The sequence below is a fragment of the Girardinichthys multiradiatus genome, chromosome 12, assembly GCF_021462225.1.
Source record: "Girardinichthys multiradiatus isolate DD_20200921_A chromosome 12, DD_fGirMul_XY1, whole genome shotgun sequence".
NCBI lineage: Eukaryota > Metazoa > Chordata > Actinopteri > Cyprinodontiformes > Goodeidae > Girardinichthys > Girardinichthys multiradiatus.
The window spans coordinates 32,081,412-32,108,644 of NC_061805.1; the positions used below are offsets into that span (position 1 = coordinate 32,081,412).

The 27,233-nt window shown below is 40.1% G+C and overlaps 1 protein-coding gene across 2 annotated transcripts; it reads right to left on the reverse strand.

The window, feature by feature from the left end:
* Positions 1–2: 2 nt before the first annotated feature.
* Positions 3–24,902, reverse strand: limk2 (LIM domain kinase 2). 2 transcript variants are annotated; one of them, XM_047381754.1, is made up of 16 exons: positions 24,626–24,902; positions 24,278–24,368; positions 16,906–17,041; positions 10,139–10,248; positions 9,455–9,640; positions 9,106–9,211; positions 7,440–7,651; positions 7,151–7,331; positions 6,979–7,065; positions 6,560–6,691; positions 5,757–5,813; positions 5,505–5,570; positions 4,962–5,136; positions 4,796–4,851; positions 4,515–4,672; positions 3–2,943 (listed from the first exon to the last, which is right to left on the reverse strand). In XM_047381754.1, exons 1-16 carry the CDS (start codon positions 24,714–24,716, stop codon positions 2,736–2,738), a joined length of 2,052 nt encoding a protein of 683 aa, XP_047237710.1. In that variant the 5' UTR covers positions 24,717–24,902; the 3' UTR covers positions 3–2,735. The 2 variants fall into 2 exon arrangements, with proteins under 2 accessions (XP_047237710.1, XP_047237711.1); XM_047381755.1 differs by lacking the exons at positions 24,278–24,368; positions 24,626–24,902 and adding an exon at positions 21,861–22,013.
* Positions 24,903–27,233: the final 2,331 nt, after the last annotated feature.

Sequence of the window (27,233 nt, forward strand, 5' to 3'; positions counted from 1 at the left end):
AGCAACTTTCAGAAGGTTTATTTAAGAAACACTACAGGGATATAAATAAAAGTGGTTACCACTGGTCTTCAGTACCTTGCTTGGTGATTGCAAAATGCTGTCGAAATGTCTAATATAAAAAGAGAAAAATCTAAACATTCCAATTAAATCTAATTAAAGGTTTCATTAAAACACAATATATACACTGAGAAGAAAGTCCCACTTTACAAAGAGTTTGTTTCATAACATCCAACAGACCTTTTTGCCCTGATTTGTTAAAGAGAACAAAATTATCAAGTCTTCATTATTCTGAAAAAAATTGTAAAAATGATTTGACTACAATGAAATAAACTGAGATCAGTGGAGCTAAGAAGAAAAGTGAATCTTCACTGACATGCACCAAATTGCAGGCTGTACAAATGTTTCTGCATCAAAATAGCTTTTTTTACATGTTATCTCCATGCTTCACCCAAGGTACAGGTCAATTTTACTGGCATCCACACATTTTAGGAAGATATGCTTTATAAGCAAAGCATTCGGTTCAATAAAATCACAATATTTGGGTTAAAGTCAATAGATAAAAACAAAAAAAACAAAATAAATAAAAACTAACACAAGGTTTGAATGTGATACAAATAAAGCAAAGAAAGGCCCCTGAAACACTAGTTGGCACCATTTATATAAACATAAATAATTACTAAAAATCAAATAAACACACCTATACTAAAACGTGGCCTTATTTAATTAAAGATTAATGGTTTTATTTAGAAGAGCAAGGGTTTTAGTAGTTTCTGTTTTGAATATCAGCTATGAGAAGTCATCGTTTCTGCTTGGGTAGTTTGGTTTCTATCTATAATTAACGCGTTATAATTAGGAACATCTGTACATCTTAATGTCAGCAGAGTGTGTTTTTCGAAGTGGTGAAGCATCGTTTAAGCTCCTTCAAAAACACAAAATAATTACAAGGGCTACGGTGCAAGGCCTTAAGACACTGCATAGAAAAAATCTGTGCTGGGACAATCTCAACGATTGAGAAAATATTTCGGATTAAGTACACTATACATCCAAAGGGCTTCAGGCTGACAGAACTATTTTAAGAGAAGTTTTTAGTATGTTTATCAGATTGTGAAATGGGCCAACCAGTGAGACTCAAAATGCTTGCAAAATTCCTAGATAAACCAGAGTCCTTGATGATAAATGTTTGAGCAGAATAAACCACAAAGGAGCTATTTGGGCATATAGTTGTCTATGGGCAAAGAAAATAAACCTATTTAGAGAAATACAATTAATTACCTTCTGCCTGGCATGTAGCATACAGCAGAGCTGAGTTGGTACTTTGCTCCCTCTAGGCAGCAAATTAAATGATCAAATTACCAAGGTAGCTGATAAAAACACCAGATTTGATCTTAAATGCCTATGAAATAAATTACACAGATACCTAAAATCTGGAAAATAAATATACCAATAATGTGTTCAGAGATGTTTGGTCAATCAACTAAATAATATTACGGTGGTGTCCAAGGTAAATCTGTCTTAGAGATGCAGTGAGAAATCTGCTTGTGACCAGAATTGAACAAATTTCTGTTTGATCGGTTTGGACCAGATGGAAGCTTGAAAATTGTCATTTTTCAAGGGGTACAGACAGGGACTCCTGTTTGGTAACGGTAACCGGGATAACCTTGCTAATTGCTAATATAAGATGCTGAAAAAGCGTAAAACACCTTTGTCTTAGTTTTTACACTGTAAAATCTTGTTCTACAGCGACTGCTCTCACACACACAGTGTGACATCTCCTCTGCTCTAAATAAAAATAAATAAACAATTAGTGTTCATGGCTGGAAGGCGAAAGATACATATTTTCAAAGCTGTTCTCATTTCTTTCTTTTTTTGAGCTTTTTAACACTGGACATCTTTTTATGGCTAGATGAGAGTGGTCAGTTTTTGTCTTTATTTACCCTGGAAAAGTCTGTTGAAATGTGGACTTTCTTAGCCCAGAGTTCCCCTCCACAGGAAACTCTGAATCTGTTAAAATACTAAAAACTTAAAAACTTTACAAAAATTGAAGATCAGGAATAGGCCAAAAATTTCTGATTGGTGCATTTCTAATTTTAGTTTTTAGTTCCTAGTTGAAATTCTAAATGTCTTGAGAAGAAGTTACTAAAACTGTTACCAACTCACTGAACTACCTTTCTTTTTCTCTGTATTTGTACACATTTGCTAGAGGTTCATGCATTAACAATCCTTACCTGCACAGCGATTTGTCAGGGAGCGTTAAGCTTTTCTTTTATTGTTGATGTTGGGCCACTCCTCGTTAAGGCGTGGACTAGACTTGTGTTCTCTACACGTTGCAAACAACAACTTTGGAGCCAGAAAAATAAAACTACTGTCACATAGGGACAAGACGGTCTTATAAAGGTATCTATCCACAGGGAAAGAGCCCCTCTATGTTGTTAGGATTAAGTCAACTTTAAACATTAAGAACTGCTATGTGTTTTTAAATGGGGGCATACGGTAACAAAAATAAGCAAACAAAAGTTCTGAATTTGAAATGTGTCTCTTCATTCTCACTGCAGTTCACTGGCACTCACAGAGTTATATTCCAGAAAACAAAAAAACAAGTGGTCCAGCAATCTCAGGTTATCCAGTTCTAACATGGCTCGGGTTCTACACCAGTTTCCTCTTTTTCTCCTCCACAGAATTAGTGCAGCAGTTAAGAGGCATCACAAAGAATGAGTGAGGCTACACAGGCAAAAATCCTAGGTGCCACTGTCCACCATACTGGTGCACTCTGGAGAGGCTGCTGTTGGGGTTGGTGGCTGCTCTGTGCTCTGGACTGGATCCTTAGGCCAGTAGAGTTGACTCAGACTCTGATGGAGTTCATCCAGTTCAGCTGGCAGGGGGATTCCCAGCTCTTGGTTGAGGGAAAGGGCTTTAAACCAGTCCTCCAGCTTCTGGAAAGATGGACTATGGGAGGAGGAGAAAAGAAAAGATTAGTGAGGAGTTTTAGGTTAGAACCAGCCTGACGAGGTTAAGAGAAAACATGAGGAAGCGATCTGGCACCAGGGGCGTGTCCACATACAAGAAGATCCACATGACATGTGAAACTGTTCCGTTTTTCTCTCTGTCCTCCACCGTGGCCTTAAGGTGCAACAACATAAGACGAAATCCAGCAACAAAACACACAGGTTTTGTGAAAAGCTCTTTAACTTTATTTGATTTTCTTTGTGTCCTGCTATTTTCTGAAATTTCCAGCGATGTCGTATTTTATTCCTTTTTCTTATGAATACTGCAGTGCTTTTTTCTTTTTCTTGAGCATACTTTTGGGTTCATTAAGTCACTATAAAAAACAACCAAAAAAACTCTTATCTAGGCTTCAAGGTTCATCAAGTAGATCAGAGTTTAGTGTCAGTGGAAAAGTGGACACACCTTTGGCTCAGAGTAAGAGAAACCACACCTCATTTTTACTCTCAATAAATTTAAATTAACGCTTGCATTTACTGTTCCTAGAAAGACGTTTGTTTTCGTTTATCTGCTAATCATTTTATTACAATGAGTTCAGTTCATTTTTAAGAAAGATGAGCCAAAGAGCACTTCATTCAATGCCTTATATCGTGATTATAAAATTGGACTTATTATTATTTAATGTTTTCAGTACATCATTACAAAAGGCAGTTAAAAGAATTTCAAACAGTTCTCTCTGTCTAAAACTGGCCCTTAAAGGCAACTCTCCTTATCTGAAAAAAACTAAAAACCACAACGGATCCAAAAAAAGCTTTAACTAGTCAGTGTCTATTGGAGAAAATAAAACTTTACAACAGCTGTCAAATACACACAACTGCCTGGCTGTTATGTTGCTTCATGTTGGCATCTGTGTAGTTGGGTTTTAATAATCAAGGCTAATTGCGTTGTCCATGAGCAACATGCATTCAACTGTATTTTAGAACAAAGTTGTGCTTTTCCAGAGATGAAGTAAAGAGATAGTCATCACTTGGTTTTTTCAGTTTAATCATGTAAACTGTGAGGCCATTTAACTGAGTTGGGAGCAGAGTAAGTTTTATTTGTGGAAAAAGATAAAAATAATTTACTACACTTTCAAAAATAAACTGCAAAGTAAATGGCTCAAAATACAGAGTATATGAGTATATTCATATATTTAAAGAAACATTCATTAAAACATTATCAACTAGTGGAAAAAATTGCATTTCTCCGCAGTCAACAAAATATTGCAATATTAGTAAATTTAAAAAACGGGTTGCAATTAACCCAGATTTTCCTCATTCTTTTCTTTCTTTTCCATCATCATGGAGCTTAAGCAAAAAAAAATCCACATTAAGTGTGGGAATCAAGGGGAGTGAGACTCCACCTTACTGACCAAATAAACTGGCACACAGAGTGAATGCATGACGCTTGATGTATTATAGCCAACCAATAATAACATGCAACCGGCTGCTGTAATTGCATAATGGGATTTGGTATGTTATCCAACTCTTTTGAACAGTAAACTGTTAGACATCAGATTAAGAGGAGGTTCTCACCGGCTGTCCGGTGCGAGGTCGCAGCAGGCAACAGCCAGGGGAAAGAACGCTGGAGGACAGTCCTCAGGAAGAAACTTCTCCACAAACTTTCCAACATTTAGACCAAAGTCCAGAGTCCTGGGGAGGCACTCAGGATCTGCGTACACTTCTCCAATAATCTGAATTGTGATAAATTACAAAAAAGATGTTTTCATGACATTCTAAAAATATTAAATATCTTTGTAAATCAGGTGTTACACAGATCGGACAAATAAAATCGATCTAAAAATACAGACGCTTACCTCACAAAGAACGATTCCAAACGAGAAGATATCCACCTTTTCGTCATAGCGTTTACCTGAAGTGACATTTGCAGAATAAAGCACAAACACTCTCTGATCCAACGACTTCTTTCTTCTATCGTCATCAAAACACTATTTCGTTTTTCTTTGTGAATGAGTCACTTACCATTTAGCATTTCTGGAGCCATCCAGTAAGGGTTTCCCACAACTGTGTATCGCTTCTTCCGGTCAATGCGCCTGAGCACTCTCTTCTTGGTTGAAGGTTTCTCTGGAGGAGGTTTTACTTTCTCCTCTACTATGAGTCGGGACAGTCCGAAATCTGCAACCACTACAGTATTGTCCTGTTGAAATAGGAGACAAAGTCTTTACTGGGTTTACTGGAAATAGCACTTTTAAAAATACAAATCCTTAAATGTATTACCCAGAATACTAAAAGAATCTGCACCTCTCAGGAATAATTATTCTAAACAAGACTGTTTGTAGCTAAGCTCACCCTGAGATCCAATTTCAAAAGGAAATATTTGAGGTTTTTTTTTTTAGAATTTCTACATTTTTTTAGTTTTTCTTTTTCATAGTATTTTGATTTTTTTGCTGTTTTTTCTGAAACCCCAACAAACTTCAACAATGTTTAAATCACTTCATGAAAACCCATAAACCTTTCCCAAATCCCGCATTTCTGCTGTGCAAAAGCTGTTCAGATTTCACCTACCAGTTTAACCAGGCAGTTGTGAGAGTTGAGGTCTCTGTGGATGATACTCATTGAATGAAGGTAAGCCTAAGAGGAAAAAAAAGGTAAAACAACTACTAAATCATCAAATCACTGCTGGGTAGCTTGAAATGTTACGCTGTGGTTTTGCCTGTAATTTCTCAACACAAAGCTAGAGACATGCATGCATCCATTAAAGTCTGAGTTAGCAGTCAAATTTTTTTTATTCAAAGCAACACAAAGAAAGCAACTCACCATGCCAGAGGCGATACCCTTTGCAAAGCTGACTCTTTGTTGCCAAGGAAACAGATCCTGTTTGTCCAGAGAGAAAACAAACAAAAGGGAAATACAAATAAACTTGTTAGATGCATCATAAATGAGGTAAATAACTACCTTGTGTTCCACAATTTTTAAGCCTACTTTGTTAAACTCACCTTTATAAACGGTGCGTGCACAATGTTCATGACAAGAAAGAAAGAAAGAAAGAAAGAAAGAAATGAATGAAATAAAGGAAGGAAGGGAGGAAGGAAGTAATGAAGAACTGAAAGAAGGAAGGAATGTAGGAGGGAAGGAAGAAAGCATTGAAGGAAGGAAGGCAGGAAAGAAGAATTGAAAAAAGGAAGAAATGAAGGAGGGAAGGAAGAAAGAATTGAAGCAAGTAAGAAAGAATTGAAGGAAAGATAGAAGAAAGAATTGAAGGAAAGAAGGAAGGAAGGAAGGAAGGCTGTGCATAAATCAAACTAGACTTTTTCCAGAATGTGTAGAAATTGCGTTAACAACAAAAATAAACTAAATTTCTTCATCAAATAATGAAACAATATAAACACATTCATAGACAGAAAAGGGCAGCAGGGGAAGTAAACTTTTTCCTCGTGAAATGTTCTACACCTTCTCATGTTCACGCCTCCTGATTTCCAAACCTGCCAAATAATGAGCTCAGAGCTGTGTACGAGGATGGAGGTTACTTCAGGTCACCCAATCTCACACAACTCGGAGCTCATTTTGTGTCCAACAAGGAGATAGGGTAGGAAGCCTCTACAAAAACAAGTTTAACTTGCCATGTCTCTGATGAAGTCCTTCAGCGTGCCTCCTTCAATGAACTCTGTGATCAGATTCAGCCTCTTGTCTTTGTACAGCACACCAATGAACTTCAGCACGTGTGGATGTTCGAGGCTTCTCATTACTTTGACCTGAAATTCATAGTTGGGATGGCAAGAAAAAACAAAAACAAGTTTTTGATTATTATAAGCAGTTATCCCTAATGAGTTCCGAGTGGAGGGAAGCTTAACTCGCATGAAGAAAGGATTAGATACGAGTCAAACTAATGAGTTCCCACCAGAGCAATGTCAGAACCTGAAAACAACGATGTACAAAGAGGTGGTTGTTGGAGCACATGGAGTGCTTTTGGTTGTGAATCTTTACACAGAGATAGTCCTGTGTGTGAGAAATCACTGGTCTCCTGCTGCTCATTACCCACCTCTTTTAGAAAAGTCTTCTGTGTCTCCTCATCACAACGGATCAGCTCCTTCATCACCATCACCTCCCCTGTGGCTTTGTGAGTCACCTGAGATGAAAGCAAGTTTGAAGCTCAGACAGTGCAGGAGATTAAATGTTGGATAAAAAAAAAGTGACAGGAGCTGGAGGCTGACCTTGATGGCCTGTCCAAAAAAGCCCTTCCCTAGGACCTCTCCATGGATTAGGTCACATGGCCGGAAAATGCGGTGAGAGCAGCTGCTAGAGGATCTCAGGGATTCAGAGCGACTGATGTCTCTTGCGAATATCGGCGCCTCTGTTATGGAATTTGGAGACTTGCATATGCTGTTACTTCGCCTGAAAAAACCACAAAAAAAAACCAGATAGAGACATTAATTAATTCATTTCATGTGCGTTCAGACCAACAACATGGAGGCTGAAGGCATTTTAGACTCTCTGGCGTACTTTAAAGTTCTCCTTTTCAGTGTGTCTTCAACCTCGTCTGTCCTCTCCAGGACTGTGTTGGGCTGCGAGGACAGACGCATGCGGGATGTGGCCGGGACCCCCAGCTGGTTCCTGGGCGAGCCCAGTCGGAGCCGATCTAAACGCTGTCTCACTGGGTCATACTCTATCAGCAGCTGCAGTGTATGACTGGTGTGGTGGATAAGATCGTACACCTAAATGAGAAAAGGAGATGTAGGATTTAAAACATGTTAGCTCACAGGAAAGTGGACCAATCCTCCCTGAGTTTCTTCTGTTTTTCTTTTTTATGCACCATGGGAGCAATCATTATTACTAAAAAAAAGACATTTGGTTAGCACTTATGGTGATTATGTGTAAAAAGCAGGATAATCTCACAGTGGCAAATTTAGGAAAAAGAAACTCTGTGTACAAAGTACACGTCAGAAAAAAATCCCATGTTAAGAAATGCATGTTTTGTTCAACAGTTCATGAAGCCATGCACTCTAACAAGGTTTCTAGGGCCTTTAGAAGACAAGCAAGCCCACAGCATCACATATCCTCCATCATACGTTATAGTGGACATGAGCTGCTTTTCTACTTTTTCGTCATCAAGCTCAATATTTGTCTCATGTGACCACTGCCCATGGCTCCAGTTTAATTACAAGTGGACTCCATGTTTACATTTGTGATGGTAAGACAATGGCATCGCTACCAAACAACCAGTTGGCATGGAGATGGATTCTAATGGTTGTCATGGAGACTTGGTGACCCCAAGATGGCAACCTTTGCTTTGAGTTATTTTTTTTTACCTCCCTTCCTATCATCCTCACTGTGCGGTGTGGCCAGTAACTAACAGAAAAACATTAGACCTGGATTTATTCCGCTTTCATCCCATCTTCATTGGTTTTGCCTATAGTATCGCATGACTGTCTAATATCCCTAGAGAAACAGGAAGTCAAAGATTATTAAATAAAAGTTACTAGAAACTCAAACAACTTAAGAAGTAGAACATAAGTTAAAGGAAAAGCTATAGTTAATTTTATGTTAAACAAAATGTTATAGGGACTAATATTTATGCCACTTGTGATTTTACTCAAACATGCTTTTTCCATCTAAATAAATGTACTCATGTTAAAAGTTGGATGTTTCTAAACTTTCCACTGCAAGAAAAGATGATTTATTTATTTGCACATCTTTAGGGATGGCAATTTCTTTTTACCCCTCTCTGTATGAGCGTTTTAATGGATAGGTATCAAAATAAAATAACAAGCAGGGTAGAGGTCAATCTAAAAACTTCGATTAGAATCAGGTTTGATTCCCTACAGGTTATCATGCGACTGCAAAACAACAAAGTTGCGACCTTTGGAACAGCCTCCATATTGATACGTGGTTAAAAGAAAACAGGCTGGATCAGCAATATCGAAAACAAAACGACAACTTAAAGAACTCAAGGGAGAGGTGGTAAGAATGAGTCTTTGTGTCATTCAAATACCTTCCTCTCCCAACTCAAGAATGTACAAATGATGGCGGAATGTGAATGCAAAATTCACATGTCAAGTTGTCTGATGAGAACATGGCTTTGAAACGCATACTTGAGGCATGAAGGTGAAACGTTTTCAGATTGTGTGTCACTGCAGCAGTATCGGCGTTATTAAAATAAAAAGCTTACCTCTTTCTCCATCAGCGTCCCAACAGGAAGGCCATTGATTTCCAGGATCCTGTCTCCAACGTGGATAGCATTTCGCACCTCCGGACTGATAAGCATCTGTCTGACCCTGAAACAGAACAGCGGCAATGTAAACAGGCAGGGACAAGCTCTAAAGCAGCAATGTGCGGATTTAAAATCAACATCAGGCTTCCCACCACTACCTCATTTGCTTTGATACACTTCCACACAAACTCACACAGCAACGCTTCACCAAACCTATAATCAAGTCTTACATAAAGCATTACTCACACTGTACTCACACAACAGCGACGTAGGCACACAGATCAGCCACCGGCGGCTTTCTACTTACTCTTTGACGTGAACGTTCGGCAAGCCGTTCACATCCATCAGCACGGACACAGAGAAGCCCCTCTTCCCGTTAGCTGCAGAGGGCATTGAGATGAGCGTCACCGTATGGGGCAGGGAGTCTAAGATTGAGTCGTATGAGCGTTTCTCCAACATGGGGGTGAGGACCACCTGCTTGTAGCACTTTCCACTGCACCAAGGAGAGGAAACAATTTAATCGAAGCTCAAAATAATTAGGAATATAAGCAAAAGTGTATAAAAAAAAAAAAAAATCAAATTTTAGCGTAAGTAAAATTACTGATAATCACACTATATGCCACAATTCACTACATAAATGAACCATGATTATTTAAAAAAAGGTCATTAACATAACTGATACAATATGTCAATATTTAATTATCAAAGTCAGTGGGCGGGAATAAGACCACACCAAATGTGCTTGTATGTGTGTGTGTGTGTACATATATATATATATATATATATATATATAGACTGGAATGTGCCACATACTAAATTAGCTCTACCAGACAGAGGTGTCTGAATGCAAATCCAAAACATGATGTAGTAATCGCTCTATCATCAACACCTGTTACTTTAACAGTCAATTACCTACATTTGGACATGTCCACTCTGCATTTGCTCCCTTAAAAATGTTCTAGAACAACTTAAAACAAAGTAAGTCTCTTACCAGTAGAGCTTGGACCTCTCGACTAAGGCGTAAGTATCCCCGTCCTCAATGACCACCTTGCAACTCAGGCACACAAAACACTCGGGGTGGTACTTGTGTTCTCCAGCCACCTGCAACCAGAAGCAAACCAGCTGATCCTCAGTGCAGGACAGAAAAGAAAAAGGTATGTTGAGATTCACTGCTGTGTCATTAATGAACGTGCTGTGAAGCAAACTGCCCTGAACCCTCTGTTAAGAGTGAGCGGTGACACACGGTAACACCTGCTTCACGCTAAGCCTGTCTGGAATCTGCTCTGACGTCACCCTTGGCAGGTCTGAGCCGTTTGTATCACTGCTGCTTTCAAGTTTCTCTCTCTTTCTTTCTTTGACACTCATTGCACATGACTTACCAATTTCCCTTTCGGTAGTTTATGTCATGCTCTCTTAACATCTGTCTTTCCTCTCTCTCCCATGCAAGATGAGAGAATGTTTCAGTGTCGGGCAAACAGGTGGTCTGAGTAAATGCAGCGCCTTGCACAAGCATTCACTTCTCTTATATTGGATAGGTAGAAAATCCTGCAATGGCGCTATTCTTGCTAAATATTGTGATGGCAAAATCAGCTGCGATGAATTCACAGTTTTCTCATATGCTTTCTCCTTTATTACTCCAATTCTCCCAGTGACCTTTGAGCTCTGCCACCTATGTGATGTGGGCATCCAGTGCAGTTAAACTCTACAATTGTTTCATGCCAAACAGTCCTTTGAGATTTGAATGGTTTGTACACTGACATGTATGGCAATGATGATATATTGTGCAGCCCTACATCAACAAACGACTTTGTTGTATCGTCAGACCTTCGGCTGCATGTTTTGGACACTCGGGTGAAGAGAAGGGCTGAGCTGTCCACTGATCACCACCTGGTGGTGAGTTGGATCCACTGGAAGAGGAAAAAACCGGACAGACTTGGCAGGCCCAAGCGCATAGTGAGGGTCTGCTGGGAACGTCTGGTAGAACCCTCAGCCAGGGATTTATTCAACTCCCACATTCGGGAGAGCTTTGACCAGATTCTGGGGGATGTTGGAGATGTGTTTTCCGTATCTATTGTCGATGCTGCTGCCTGTAGCTGCGGCCATAAGGTCGCGGCAGCAATCTCCGAAACCAGTGGTGGACGCTGTCAAGCTGAAGAAGGAGTCCTATCAGCTGTGGTTGGCTTGTGGGACTCCAGGGACTCCTGAGCCGCCTCAGGAGTCCCACAAGCTGAAGAATGAGTCCTATCGGCTGTGGTTGGCTTGTGGGACTCCTGAGGTGGCTGATGGGTACCGTGAGGCCAAGCGTGCCGTGGCCCGGGCTGTGGCAGAGGCAAAAACCCGGGCCTGGGAGGAGTTCGGTGAGGCCTTGGAGAAGGACTACCGGTTGGTCTCGAAGCAATTCTGGCAAACAGCCTGGCATGGCGGTCGGGGACAGTGCCTCTGGATTGGCAGACTAGGGTGGTGGTCTCCCTTCATAAGAAGAGTTAACGGAGGGTGTGTTCCAACTACAGGGGGATCACACTCCTCCGTCTCCCTGGTAAAGCCTATGCAAGGGTATTCGAGAGGAGAGTCCGGCCAATAGTTGAACCTCTGCTTCAGGAGGAGCAGTGTGGTTTTCGTCCTGGCCGTGGAACACTGGACCAGCTCTATAGCCTCTACAGGGAACTTGAGGGTTCATGGGAGTTTTCCCAACCGGTCCACAGGTGTTTTGTAGACCTGGAGAAGGCATTCGACTGTGTCGCTCGTGGTGCCCTGTGGGGGGTCCTCCAGGAGTATGGAATCGGAGGCCCTTTATTAGGGGCCATCCGGTCTCTGTACGAGCAGAGCAGGAGCTTGGTCCGCATTGCCGGAACTAATTCGGACCTGTTCCCGGTGCATGTTGGACTCCGGCAGGGCTGCCCTTTGTCACCGGTCCTGTTCATAACTTTTATGGACAGGATTTCTAGACGCAGCCATGGGCCGGAGGGGGTCTGGTTTGGGGACCAGTGGATTTCGTCTCTTCTTTTTGCAGATGACGTGGTCCTGATGGCCCCCTCTAGCCAAGACCTACAGCATGCGCTGTGGCGATTCGCAGCTGAGTGTGAAGCGGCTGGGGATCAGCTCCTACAAGTCCAAGGCCATGGTTCTCGAGCGGAAAAGGGTGGCTTGTCCTCTTCAGGTTGGAGGGGAGTTCCTGCCTCAAGTGGAGGAGTTCAAGTATCTCAGGGTCTTGTTCATGAGTGGGGGAAAAATGGAGCGGGAGATCGACAGACGGATCGGTGCGGCTGCCGCAGAAATGGGGGCACTGTGCCGTTCCATTGTGGTGAAGAGAGAGCTGAGCTGAAAAGCGAAGCTCTCGATTTACCGGTCGGTCTATGTTCCTACCCTCACCTATGGCCATGAACTTTGGGTCATGACTGAAAGAACGAGATCCCAGATACAAGCAGCTAAAATGAGCTTCCTCCGTAGGGTGGCCGGGCACTTCCTTAGAGATAGGGTGAGGAGCTCGGCCATCTGGGAGGGGCTCGGAGTAGAGCCCCTGCTCCTCCACATCGAGAGGAGCCAGTTGAGGTGGCTCGGGCATCTATACTGGATGCCTCCTGGACGCCTTCCTCGGGAGGTGTTCCAGGCACGTCCCACCAGGAGGAGGCCCAGGGAACGGCCCAGGACACGTTGAGGGGACTATGTCTCTTGGCTGGCCTGGGAATGCCTTGGTGTCTCGCTGGAGGAGGTGTCTGGGGAGAGGGACGTCTGGGTGTCTCTGCTGAGTCTGCTGCCCCCGTGACCCGGTCCCGGATAAAGCGGAAGACAACGAGACGAGACCAAAAGGAGCTCAACAGATCTTTTTTGTCACTCAGCCTTCCTCCCACTTTAAAATTATTATATAAAATCCAAGTAAAATAGTGAGGTTTGTGGTTGTGAAGTGACAAGATGTGCAAAGGTTTGTGATATTAACATTTTCAAGACATTGCGCATTTGCAACAAAAGCAAATTTTATGATTTTAGATTTATGTATCATGAAATCATAAATCACAGTTGTGATTTTTAAATAGGAAATAAAAATAGCATTGGAGGCAAAATCATTTTCCCACACAGTGTAATGGGTTTTAAAACTAATTTGGGAACATTCAATGTTTTTCCATTGGTGCACTTCTCTAAACTGTTTGTGCGCTTCATTGTGCAAGAGGAGCATGCGCAAAAACAAACAAACAAAAAGAAATCACACCTTCTTGTCTGAATATTAACATCTACCTGCAGCTTAAGCACAGACAGGTTTGTGGTATTATTCCAACATGTTTAATAGCTGTGAGTCAGTTTGTCTGGGCTGGGAAAGGATTCCCGGCTGCTTGAAGATGATTGCGACATCTCATGAGCCTGTCTGTAACTCCTCACCTTGGAGCGAAAATACAGAACCACTGCCTCAGTTACGCCCTGCCCCAGGCCTAAACAGTCAGACGGAGATGTAAAAAAATAAACCTTGTATAACAGACAAATTTAGCAAAAAAGCCGAATTTCATAACCTGATCCTGAAAACTGCCTTAAAATATTCCATGTCATCAATAAACAAACTAGAACAAAAACAGTTGTGTTCGGGGCTAGAATGCCGAACATGCAGCAGCAGCAGCTTTGTACGAGCCTCCTCCGCTGCTGGACCACAATGCTTTTCTTTCTGGCTGATTGGCTGCGGTGCCAGTTAAGTCCTGTCAAAAACACTCGGCCTCACTGGCTGATGAAGATGGAGGCCAGCAGCACAACATAAAAAAAAACATTCTGCTTGTGGCAGAAAGAAAAACCTCAGTCTGACAGCATGTTAGTTGGGTGACCAGCAACAGAAGCTGTTAGCTGAATCTAATGTTTGAACTTTTAGACACCAAAATGAAGGTCGAAGGACATTTATTTCCTGTTTTATACTATTTTGGTTTTTTTTATGAAGCAAGCAAAGCACTGTTTACTCTGTAAAGTACTGATACTGGATCTCCAAAAAGCCATCCATGCAGATCATCATGACTGTGGGTAATATTAAGAGAGGTTTCTCACCACATTGGACTCTACATGCTCCAAAACCACCACATGTTCTGGTGTTTTCCCACTAGATTCTGCATGGGGAAGTGAACCGTGGAGAACTTCTGTACAGAGAGGGAACCGAGTGGGGCCTCAAGGGGGGAAGATTATTCACAACCGGCCCCTTTTGCAAAATTCAGCAGAAGCCCAAATAAAGTATTGTTCACATATATATAACTGAAAAAAAATGTCTTACTAATAAGAAGAATAAAACTTGAGTGCCATATTCTGCGTGTAATTTAAAGGGCAGTGCATGAGGTATATGTTAAAAAGCTTTAACATGTTAATCACAAATCATTATGTGATTATGCTGTTTTTTTCTCTTATATGTACACATTTTCCATTTCAAAATCCCCCACATTTCCAGGCTCATATTTTTTTTTTTTTTTTTAAGATATTTTTTCGGCACTAGAGGCCTTTATTTTTGATAGTAGGTTGACAGGAAAGAGGGGCAAAGAGAGAGGGAGACAAAGGTCCGGGACTCGAACCCAGGACGGCTGCTTCGAGGACTATAGCCTCTATGTGTGGTCGCGTGCTTAACCCCTACACCAGCGTCGCGCCCTCCAGGCTCATATTTTGTGCACTGAGCACAAAAAGATTAAATCTCTACTACTTAGATCTGTCAGATGTGGAGTATGATATATGCCTACACTACCTGCAGATTATCAAATATACAGAAAGTTAGAAAGAGTTTCATTAGATTGATGCCTAAACCAGACGTAGACTTAAAACCACACAGTGGTTCAATCTAAAGCTCTAATTTAAGAAAGGTCTACATGACAAAAAAAAACAGCTAAATGACCCTTAAAAAAACAATTAATCAGTGTTTAACCATGGGTTCGCTCGCCCTGTAACCCTAAAAGTAGTGCCTAGTGAAATCTATTTTATTGTTTTTTTATATGTTTATTTCTTATAAAAGCTTTACTCCTTTACTTAATATCACACTGAAAATGATAAAAATATCCAACCTTTAATTTAAGCACCTTTATACAGCGGGAAGAAATTGTTACAAAAATGCATTGTTTTAAACAAGGTCAGGGAAGCCAGACTTATTGGTGCTCCTAATATCCCTTTAAAATAAATATAATTTAAGCACTTTTTATTTATAGTTTAGCTTTTTAAATTGACAGACGTTTGTTTTCAATACCCTGGAGGATAAGTATTATGTGACAAAGAGATGAGACCCATTTCTTTAAGGGACTGGTAATCAGCTGGATGAGGACCCATATTTATCTTGAAAACACGCAATATGGTAAAGGGGGTAAATAAAGTTTCCAAAACTGGAGACAACTGCATCAAGGTGTGGCAACTTGGGGTCACCAAGCCTCCATAGCAACCATTAAACTATATCTACATTTGGGAGTAATGCCAGGAAAAAGCCTTTTTGTCCGACCATCACAGATGTAAAGTTAGCTAAACTCTGCTGAGACTTAAGGCTGAATCTCTGAACTTCGGTCAAATTGGACTGAGATTGAGCTTTGCCCACTGTTAAGTATGGTGGAGGATCTGTGATGCTGTGGGTCGGTTTCTCTATCAAAAGCCCTGGAAACCTTCTTGTAAAGTGCATGGCATCAAAAACCCTTTGAAAAAGGAGGAATCTGTCAGTACACTTACAATGGTTTGTTATTGGGTGTTTCAGCACGTTAATGATACAAAACATGCGGTCAAATCAACATAGAAAGTGATCAACAGAGACCAAAGCTACCTTCCTCCATTTCCATTTCAATCCACACCTAAATGCAAGAGAAAACCTGAGGGATGAGCCGAAGAGACACAAAAAGCGAGGACCCAGGACTCTAGATGATTTAGAGATTGTGCAAAGAGGAATGGTTAAACATCTCTCTATCTGTATTTTCCATCCTCGAGAACAGGAGAAAACTTAATGCTGTCCTGCTGAGCTTCTCAAAGTATTGACAGCAGGGATACCAACTACTGGGGTTTTGTTACTGAATAAATGTACTCAAAGTAAACGTTTGATGTCTTTACAGGTTCTTCCATCTCTGTATAATGAACACTTCACACGTTTTATAATTAACTTAAAACCATCTTTGGCAGTTTTTTAACCATCTGTTATTAATATTTACATCTGAAAAAATATTTTGGCTATTTATTATCCTGCATAAAAGAAGAGAATAGCTAACAACGAAGCAAGAATAGAGTTTGGCTGAAGCCTCCACATCGCTCAGTCCTCCCAGCTCTGAAGTGCTGTGAAACCGCATTTTGGATTTAAAGTGAATTTATCAACATACCCATTTGGATAATTAGACCACATTCACATTGAAAATAAAAGAGCTGGCCACTTGTGTGCCGCCGAGCAAAGAAAACAAATCCCACATTTAGCAATCGTGGACCAACATCTGTAAGACTCCAGCATAAATTATTATAATCAAATCAGAACTATTTGCTTCAAATTGATGTCAAAACTGTTTGAATTTCAGATTAGGTTAGCAGGCCAAGGAACCAATAAAGGAGTTTCTAAAGCTATTGGGTTTGTAGGAGACCGATAGTTATACAAAAAGATACACTTTTAGTCCTTTTTGGGAGTTAAAATAAAAAAACTCTGGACCTTACAGCTCAGTTCTGCCCTCAAAAAATATAAATAAAACTGCTAACCAACTTTATGATGCATTAACAGTTACTGTTCGACCACACTGCAGGATAATGTTTCATGATAACAGGCTAGTTGCCTTATAATACCAATAAATGCGACAGACTTACCATAGCAGGTCCCGTCATGAGCAGAGAGCAGCCGTGACAGAGCTCCCCGAACTTCTCCCAGTAGTGTTTCTGACAGTACAGCTTGCCATCTTTCTCATAGTACCAGTTAGTCAGGTTGTCAGAGCACACGGAGCATCTAGGAGGACAAAGACAGTCAGACAGCTGCAAAGATCAAAGCAGGACAACAGATAAGGGATTCTGTAGGCTGCACAACTATCCAGTCTGTTTTCACTGGATGGATGGATGGATGGATGGATGGATGGAGACTCCTCAGATGCAACCTAAGTTCAGCTCAGGTCCCTCTATTTGACTGTAACAGTTTATTAATTTAACATATGCACAAACATAGGACGCCCTGAGGTACAGTCTAGTGGATTTTCATTATTTTTTTTTAAAGAGGACCCTCATATTTTATTTGCTTTCATTGAATTTGCCTAAAAACAAGTTAAATGATCATACTGAGAGATAAGAGCCACTTGAATATAGGAGACATTTACAGTATGGTTACAGCTTAAATACAAAACACTGATTAAGTACTAACACGCCATTTTAAGTCTATATGTTCTTCAAGCCTTATGTATAACATACACGTCACAAAATGGAGCTTGAACATAAACTCAGTCAGGCTGTTCACTACAGTGAGAACATTTACTTTTGTTTAACAAGGCGTAGATCACAGGAAACACTATGTCCCTGGGATGTGTAGGAACTTGCATGGCAGCTGTTACTTTGGCTTTGCTGTCCTGTTGCAAGAAAAAGGTGTTGTTCCACCCATGAAGCTGGTAAAAGAGACCACATGGTCATCTAATACACTTAGCCTGATTCCAGGACCTTGAAAAGATAAAGGAACCATACAAAAAAAAAAAAAAAAAAAACAGCAAAAACCACTAGGTAGGCAAAAAACATATATTTACAAGGACAAAGTCTGCAGATCCCCCTCCAGTTTTTTTGTGTTTTATTGCTTACGGCTATACATCACTGTTCGTTCTCTTATCTTGGTCAATGTAAACACTGAAAAACCACATTAACCTTTACAACAAAATGCATAAAGTAAACATAGAATACTCCCAGATCAGGTTTACAGGTTTACGTAAAATTCTCTTGAGGAAGGGCCTCTTCTGTCAACTCTCCTATCAACTAAAGAAAAACAACCTAAAGGGATTTAAAATAATACAATTGTTTACTTGAATTTTGTTCGACTGCAGTTCCTGTTGCGGTGCTTCAGTCGCTGACTAAACTATCAACCAAGGAGGTGTTTGGCACAGAGAAGGGACTTTAATGACATCAACATGTCTTAAACTAGGATGTACTTACAAGCTAAGAGTATTTCCTCAAACAAGAAGCACTGGTTATACAAATCATGGATGAAACTACCTCATCAGGGTTTCAAATTACTGAAAGGTTTCCTGTGAGGTTCTTGGTGGCACTGCTTTGATTCAAGTTTTGCTTTTACTTCCCACTTCCCTTCCATCTTGGTTTCTATGCAATCTTACCACAGCATGCTGAAGCAGATTTAAGATTTAGGTGAGAAAATGCAGAAGAATTAACAGTATTGTACGCCATAAACCCCCACACCCAAACCTCAATTTAAATGTGAAGATGAAACAAAAACACCAAAAGCCAAGAATGATTAGCAGTTTTCGCGCCTCAAGACCTTCATGAGTGCCAGTAGTTATAAACCACTGCTGAACAATTCTGACGTTCTGATTAACTACTCTCTTTAATTGATGGAGGACTATAATTAATGTACAGAATAATTTGCGATCTTCTGAAAAGTCAAAAGAACCCTAATTGATCTTTCATGCAGCCGAGCGTAGCTTGTCAACATTTTTTCCATTGTTTAAGCTCACAGTTTCCTGAGGCCAACATGAGACACACGTACATCACGTTGCTCTCTGCACCGTAGGCATGGTTGATCCAGGATTATTGACTCTGGCACAAAATCCAGATATCTGGCTTTACTTTAGAAGGAGCTGTCCTGCAGACGGAGGAACACATGGTTTTGTTTCAACTGCAGAGAGAAACGCGGAGAATAGGAAAAAATCATTGGCTCCCAGGCACACAGAAGAGCAAAACTTTAACCTCTAGAGACATACGTGTTACTGCTTCCACAAAAAATGTGAAGAAAAACTGCTAACAATGAACCAGAGGTCAGCAAAAAGACTCTGGCTGGAGACAAGTCACTGTGATTTGATGAGTCAAAACGGAGACCAACGTTTGCTGCAGTGAAGGCCGCATGAGTAATAATGGCTGTGGTTACAGTTGTTCTAAAGGCCAAACATCTCATGCAAGTAAAAAGGGGCCAAAATTGTTACGTTTCACTAAAATCAATGACTTGGATAAATGAGTTGGTATCAAGTAACAAACATTTGTAAAGTTTACATGTGTACAGTCCAAATAAAGAACAAAACGGCTGTGCATAAAACTGTAAGAAATCTTTTTCTCAAGCAGTTTGCAAGAACGTTCCTGAATTATTTGAAACTAATAGGACTGTTGTTTTAACTTGATACAGGCCTGGTATACAATAATAATAATATTAACTAAACACAACCCAACTATTAAATTAACACAAACATTTAATTTTGCTTAACTTAACACTTTTAGTACTCAGATTTTAGGATAGAAAAGTGGGTTAACTTTAGATTTGACAACTTGTTAAATTTCCATTGGATATTCTTAACAGATGCTAATAAAAGGTTAAAAGTACAATGATTGGATACACTGTCTCATTCTTTCTTAGATCCAAAAATTCAAAGTGGAACTCATAAAGTACATACACACCAATTAATTACAAACAGAGATATTTCAAGCACTTATTTTTTGGTAATGTTGATAATTATTGCTTACAGCTAATCAAAACTCAAAATTTTGTTTCTCAAAAAACTAGAATATTACACAAGATCAATAGAAGTGAATATGTACCAGAAAAGTAATGTTATGGCACACACCATCATGTGGAGTACTGCTGACTTGATGGTTGTTTAACAGACACCCTCTACAAGGAGGCCAAGCCCTGAAAGTCCACTGCTAAGGAAGCCGGATGTTCACCAAGTCCTGTTTCCATGCATGTTAATGGAAAGTTGAGTGGAAGGAAAAAGCACGGTAGGAAAGGATGAATAAGCAACAGGTTTGTGAAGCAAAGCACATTAATGAGGCTTGAGTCAAGAGCCTCCTCACACAGACGAATCACAGACATAGACAGCAACTGCTGCTCAGCAGAGTCCAATCTGTTTGAGATCCAGTGAAAAGTTTAGGGAATTGTACTAATCTAATATTCTAATTTTCTGATAAGCAGAAATTGGGATTCTCATAAGCTGTAAGCCATAATCATCAAAATGAACAGAAATATGCCTTTAAATATACCACTCTGTGTGCAATGAATCTATATAATACTTGAGTTTCAGGTTTTGAATTGAATTCAATTAAAGAAAAAAAATATACTTATCGTGGATACTTTAATATCACTTTTTTTTCTATAACTTTTTTTAATTCACTCTTTCTTGCGTGATTACATTTAAGGCATCCCAGAATCATGGTTCTTCTGCCACCATGCTTCAACAGCTGACCAAACTTCATGAGTTCATAAGCTGAACCTTTTTCCTCCAAACAGCATCACTTTCTGCTGAACCTTATCTTAAAACGTTATCGCAAGGTCTCCTGGAACCCTGAGTCAGAATTTCTTCTGTTTGTAGAAAGTCTGCCTAATTATAGTATAATGAACATCATGCCTCATACATCACTGAGGCTCATTCTGAAGTTCAAGGATTCAAATTATCCAGTCGAACTTAAAAACCGTGGCTTCAGCAACAATCCAGATGTGTCTGAAGGAGCTCCTTTGAAAGCTTACATTTCCAATCTCACACCCTTTATTTACATCAGACTCATCGTATCTTTAATAACATCCACATCCTTTTTGTATCCTGTGAGTGTTTTGTTTGCATGTTCAACGCACACATGAATAGAACCACTGCTTATCTCCTAGATGAAGATTGAGCCACATTGTATGAGGAACTAATTCATTCCAACAAATCCAAATGGTTAACATTGAAAATCCCATTGAACTGCACTTATTTTGGTTACTATCCCTTGACATGTGACTTCCCAGGGTTCCGATCTTGTTATTTTGGTTTTAAATATTGTGATCACCCTAAAATAGTCCTGCTACACAAAATAAATTTAGGAAAACATAACAGCACAGGCAGGAACAGATTAGGTTTTATCTAGTAATACTAACACACTTAAACTGTCAGAGGAGACAAAGGTGTACACAAAAAAAGGGAAATATAAAACAAAGCTTTAGCACAGTTTGTTCATCACCTGTCTGGGTGCAACAGATAAAAAGGGCAAAGAGTTCAACCATCCTTTAGACAGAACCAGCAAACACTGTGTAATTATGTCCTCATAACACCTAAATGAGAATATGTAAGTGTCCTTATAAAAACACCTGACTTCCTTCATGTGCACACCGCTGAATGGGGGCAGAGCACATTAACTCAGGTGGTTCTAAGGCGAACAATGCCGTCGTCTTTGCTGGACAAACACTATAAAGCGAACATTAATCATTTCCTAAAATCCACATTCCTTCTGCTCTGTATTCCTTTGGAGGCAGCAACACAGATAGTGGACCTTAAAACATCTGCAAACGTCCTACACGATAACTTTATTCCGGGGCGTCATTCATACCCCAAAGACTTTATTAGCATTATATGAAGATCTATTTGTCATCAGTGATTTTAATTGGCCGGTATGAACGAAAAACAGCAGCTTATTTTATCTAGAAGCAACATACTCACAAATCAAAGTCAAAGCAGGAAATTCAGTAAGTGTTAGTCATGCCACAAGCAGCAAGTTAAGACATTTTAACAGTCAAAAGCATGAAGATCATTAATTTCTTGACTTTCTATAAATAAACTGTTTATGAAATCAGCAATCACTTTCTATCTCTGCACATTTACCTGCAGAAGGAGGTTTAAAACATGCGCCATCAAACTAAACATGGAGGTGATTTAAGAAGGCCAAGTTGCTCCACCCTGTATTGTGGCAAACTTTGATAAGATCGGCAGCACCGCACACAAAGTGAGGAAAAAGAACTAAAAAGCTTGCTTAGTAAAAAAAAAAAAAAAAAAAACGGGAAAGAAAAGACTTCTGTAGTCTCTGAAACAGCAATTCAAAGATCTGAATCGCTGTCTAGGAATGCAGAATGCAGCAAAGTCCAAAGTAGTGTTACCTATGGGGCTCAATAACACCACCAGGCTTACTGGAACAGGAGTGACGTTTGCTCACAAGAATGTTACACGAGGTGGAGGTGCGCAAAGGGCAAAGTGGCAAGCAACATGTGGACAATAGAAAAAAGACAACACACAGGGTATTCTTTCAACAAGGACATGTTTTATTTTTGTTTTCCTAAGATGTTTTGTCTGACAAAGAATGCCACCAGAGATAAGGGTGTCAGTTTACTGTGGTGCCGAGTTACAAACACACGTGACGCTCTGCAAGGCTTAGAAAGCAGCTATAAGACAGACTGAGAAAAATGTCTTAAATAAAGGAGGTGGTGAGCTGAAATGTAACGGTGTCAGAACATTTCAATTAGACAATGCAAGAGGTTTAATGTGTCAATGCAAAGTCTGTGTCTGGGACCAGTTTAAAACCAGGTTATGTGAGGAGACTAAAACTCAAAGCTGAAACGCGACATGTCAACTTCAGCAGAAATTACTGTCCTAATTGGGTTTTTTTAATGCAGTAATTTTAATTACTTTAAAATGGTAATATGTAGGTTGACAAATACTATTAGTATAGCATAAAGTGGAATCCAGTAAATACCAATGTTCCTTCTTTAACCATACAAAAACATTTTGTGAAAAATATACCGTAGGGATTTCAAAAGGTATAAAAATATTTCTTAAGGTTTTGTCCTGCAGGTGGAATTGGTGTAAAATTTCGGGTTTTTGTAAATGTTTAAAATTTGCCTTTTTTTAACCCTGGATGTGCCTGGTGCTATGTTGAAACCGCAGCGCAAAAGGAAAAAGTATTCTTTATGGAAAACAAGAAAAATAAAGTGGGAGAGTTATTTAAAATGAAAACTGAAAAAAAAAAAAAAACAAGGGCTTTCCAGGGGTGGGCAATATTGTATTGTTTATTAGGTAAAAATTATTGTGATAGGTTAGTGATTAGGGATAGATTATATTACGATACTCATGATTGCAGATAATCTGATTTATTTTCGAGGTTTCCGATCTAATATCTGAATTTAAATATCTGCTTATACCGGGGGGTTTTTTTCATACCAGGACGCTTTGACTCAAACATTTAGTATTATGTTTATTCAAGGTGTCATGAAAGCTAATATTTAATTCATTTTAGTTGTAAATTTAACAGGGATAAATGCAGTGAATAATATTAATATGTGAAGAACAAAGAAGATGTCACGCATGTGTTTCTAGCCAAAGCACATTTGAAAGCCGTGTGCTCGACTAAGACTAACCGAAAACAAACAGAACACTTGGATAAAATCGAGTTTATCCAAATGTTTCAGTAAGATGGAACAGAAAACTTGTTAAATAAATAAAACTGTCATTAAGCAGAGATGTTACACTTTGAGTGTATGTGAGACATTGAGATTATTGTTATGCCAAAACCACACCTGTCTGGGACTACACAATAATCGGCCTATTGGGTTAATCTCAGCACATTTACTGGCGTTAACTGTTTTAACAAATGTGTGCTGCCCTCTTCTTAAATAAATGTAATAATAAATCCCCTTTCAGTTGTAAGATTAACTCTAAAGGTTAGTCTTACAACTGAAAGAAGTTCAACATAATACCATGTAAGGAGAGGAAAAAGTGTAAAAATAAATGTGTTCCTTTCTGTGATATTTCTTTTAAACATGCCAGAGGACCTGCACGTTTTCAGATTCAAAACAACAAAGCATATTACCATCAGGGGAAACAAGTGAACCAAGTGTTAATCAAAGAGGGAAACCCTGTTGAGAGTTTTATCAGGTTGGCATGTGAGGTATGCACCTGTGTGTGTAGGTTCACTGCATTAAACACACATATTGTGAGCTATGAGAGCCAGAGAGGTCTGAGCAGCATCCCCCCTGAGGCAATCATTAAGCCTCAGCACACAAGGACAAAGTCCTCTAAAAGAACAGGACCATCACCAATGGCTTGCTGTAGGGGGGTTGTGTAGAAATATACAAAGGAGGTTCTGGGATCATCTATAAGGTTATTTGCAGGTAAAGACAGAAAGGGTAGAACAGGAAAGACATGGTTTCTAAGCTCCCCTGCTTTTCTTTACGATCGTCAGACAGAAACTGAAGCCGTGCTGAAGGTGGCAGAGGCGTGTCCAACAGCCCTAACCTGCGATCACTTACTGAAAGCAGGCGTTGTGCCAGGTATCCTGGAGGACCTTCATCTGGAATGAGTCTTGGATTTTTCCTCCACAGCCCGCACAGTAACAATTGTCTACAAAGAAACAAGTGTTCAGTCGATGCTTGTGAAGAAAAAAACAAATATCTAAAATGAGTAACAACAGAAGCGAAGTTCAATTCAATAAACGCCTGTCCACCGTACTAAAACAAACAAAACAAAAAAATTTATATGCACATAGAAACGTGCCTAGATTGGAAGGTGGCTCCCATTTATAAAGCGTTACAAACGGCTGGTTCCAGAAAAACAAAATATCCTCGCCTTATTACAGGGTAACAACATGAAACACTTACTTTCTGGTTCCTCCATCGACTCTCCCGAGAGCGTCGTCGAGATTTGGTCTTCTTCTACAAGCTTCTCATTGTGCAGCAGGGGAGCTGTCATGAGCCGCCTCACGCTTACATCCCAGACCTCCACCCAGCTCTGAAGACATCAGCAGGAAAAACACGAAATCCCCCTTTAAAGCTACACACAAAAACACTGACCGATTCCAGGTGGAAGGAGCTGCTTTTCTCGCCTACGGGCAGAATAAGTGACGTAATGCGGTCGCCACATTCCTGTACGGAGAGCGGAAAGGCTCAGCTGCAGCACCTGGAGGCAGGACATGGCTGAGAATTTTGCCCAAATATGAGGGACATTTGCGCCATTTAAAGGCCATGTGGCAGTACTACACCCTCATCTCAAACAGAGGTTCAAAATTAACAGATTCTTCAGTCACACACTGAAGAAACAAGCATACACCTATATAACCCAAAAAAAAACCCCAAAAAAAACAGGACTGTTTATGCAAAATACCAAGCAAAATGCAGAGAGAATGTAGTATTTGTACTTATAGGGCAGAGTTTGGGATTATTACCCTATATTGAATGATGACCATCTGCTTTCGATTCTCCAGTATCGTCTCACCGAACAAAATTATCTACATTACGTTAACTAGATATTCAAAAGCGACGGTGGGTCTGCGTGAACTACCCTGGTTGTTCTAATACACATCTGCAATAGCCCTGTAATGTGATGCAATCTGATTTTTTCCATGAAAACAGCGCTGGGGAAAATATATGCCCTCGCCTACAGATTTCTACAGTTTGTCTTTTTATTGTCGAACAATTCAGCCCAAACAAATTTCAACATCAATCCAGGATAATATAAGTAAATGTGAGAACATAATTTTTAAATAAAGATTTTAATTAAGGTAAAAAGGGCTCTGAAACAACCTTGCCCTATGTCATGTATTAAGTCATGAACTGCAAAAAAAAAAAAAAAACAACATTATTTCACTTTCTTAACTACAACCTGTCTGACAAAATAAAGTAGCTCCAAATCCAAAAATAAATGCATCACACCATGCCAAGAATGACAAACTATTTCAAGAACACATTTGCGACTCATTGAGGAAGTCACCTAGAACATCTGAAGCACTGCGGGCCTTGCTTGGCTCAGTTAAAGTCAGTATTCCTCATTCAACAACAGGAAACAAATTGCACACATTGTCATAAAGGGGTTTTCTTAGACACACAATCACGACGACAAAGACAGCGTTTTAACAGTTTATTTAGAAACACGGACAGAAAAACTTTTTATCCAATTTGAATAAATAACTGAATCTGACTGCACGGTTCAATGGTTAGGACTAATTGGAATGTATGTACCTGACCTTTGTAAAGCGCCTTGAGACAACAAGTGTTGTGAATTGGCGCTATATAAATAAACTGAATTGGATAAAGGACTGGAGCTCTGGCGGACAAACACGGGGTCTCCCTGAAGGAGGAAGACAGAAGCTGGTAAACACTCTGGGTGGAAACGGAGGAAACGTGAATGTGTTTTTTAGATGCTGACTTACAGGGGTGGGGTTCTTGGCAAGACCGGGGGGATAAGTCCTTCTCCACGGTGGCTTGAGGCTGACAGGCTGTGAACGGTTTTCGGAGGATGAAGTGCTTTGTTTCTTCTCTTCCAGGAAACTCCACCATGGTTGGAGAGTTTTAACTTTGGAGGGTGGACAGGCAGGTTGATGGGTGGTTCTCAAGTGGCTCCTGAGAAGCTGGGCTTGGAGTCTGAAGCAGAGAGGAGGCTCAGTGCTTAGGTGTCAAGGCTGGAGTTCCCAAACTCCCCTGAACATGACACGAGTGAAAACGTAGATGTGTTTTTTTTTTACCTCATTGATACTATGTATTTACAAAACCTGGTTTTGTAATTTAACGGGGGGAGTGTTACGGCCTCTGGCCTTTACAGTCTTTTCTTTTATGCAGATTCAGATGTGGGAGCACACTCAGATGATTAGCTGCCTGGATGCTGCTGAGGAACCTGATTGGACCTACTGAATCACCAAGCCAATCAGTGGATGATGAGACCCACCTGCATCCTACAAAAGGCTCCTGGATTCATTCTTTCAGTGGGGCAGCTTTTGGAAGAGGTTTTGTACAGCTGACCCCTGCTTTGCTTTGAGTGGTTTGTTTGGAGACCGTTTTGGCAGCTGCACATTATTTTGGTGCTGCTGACCCTCCTTGCTCTGCTTACCAGTTTGGTTAATTGCTTGTTTGTGTTCTAGTTCAATTTAGAGTGTTGTGTTTGAGAAGATTGGGCTGGATTTGTCATTTTCTGTCAGCCGTATTGTATGTTGGGACCCTGCTCCTTGTAATAAATCCCCTTAAATGTTCTCCTTTTAACTCTGGACTCATTTTTATGTTACCACCCCCTGATCCCCTAGACCTGGGGTCGTAACATAAGGAATTCAGTAATGATCTGTGGGTAATTTTTGAGTAGCTATTCCAATTAATGGTTTTCAAAACTGTTAATAGGGACTTCAGTTTAGTTTGTAAGTGTCACGTTCTGAGTTTAGATCGGACCACCGCATGATTAAATGAGTTAAGAGGTTTATTAAGTGACTTCTAGGTGAAGCAAAAA

Coding starts and splice junctions, on each gene's coding strand:
- limk2 (XM_047381754.1), bottom strand. CDS start 24,716: ATGACAGCTCCCCTGCTGCACAATGAGAAGCTTGTAGAAGAAGACCAA. Junction 17,042..24,277: donor TGGCACAACGCCTGCTTTCA/GTAAGTGATCGC, acceptor TTGTCCTCCTAG/ATGCTCCGTGTGCTCTGACA. Junction 5,814..6,559: donor AGGACTTCATCAGAGACATG/GCAAGTTAAACT, acceptor CTGGACAAACAG/GATCTGTTTCCTTGGCAACA.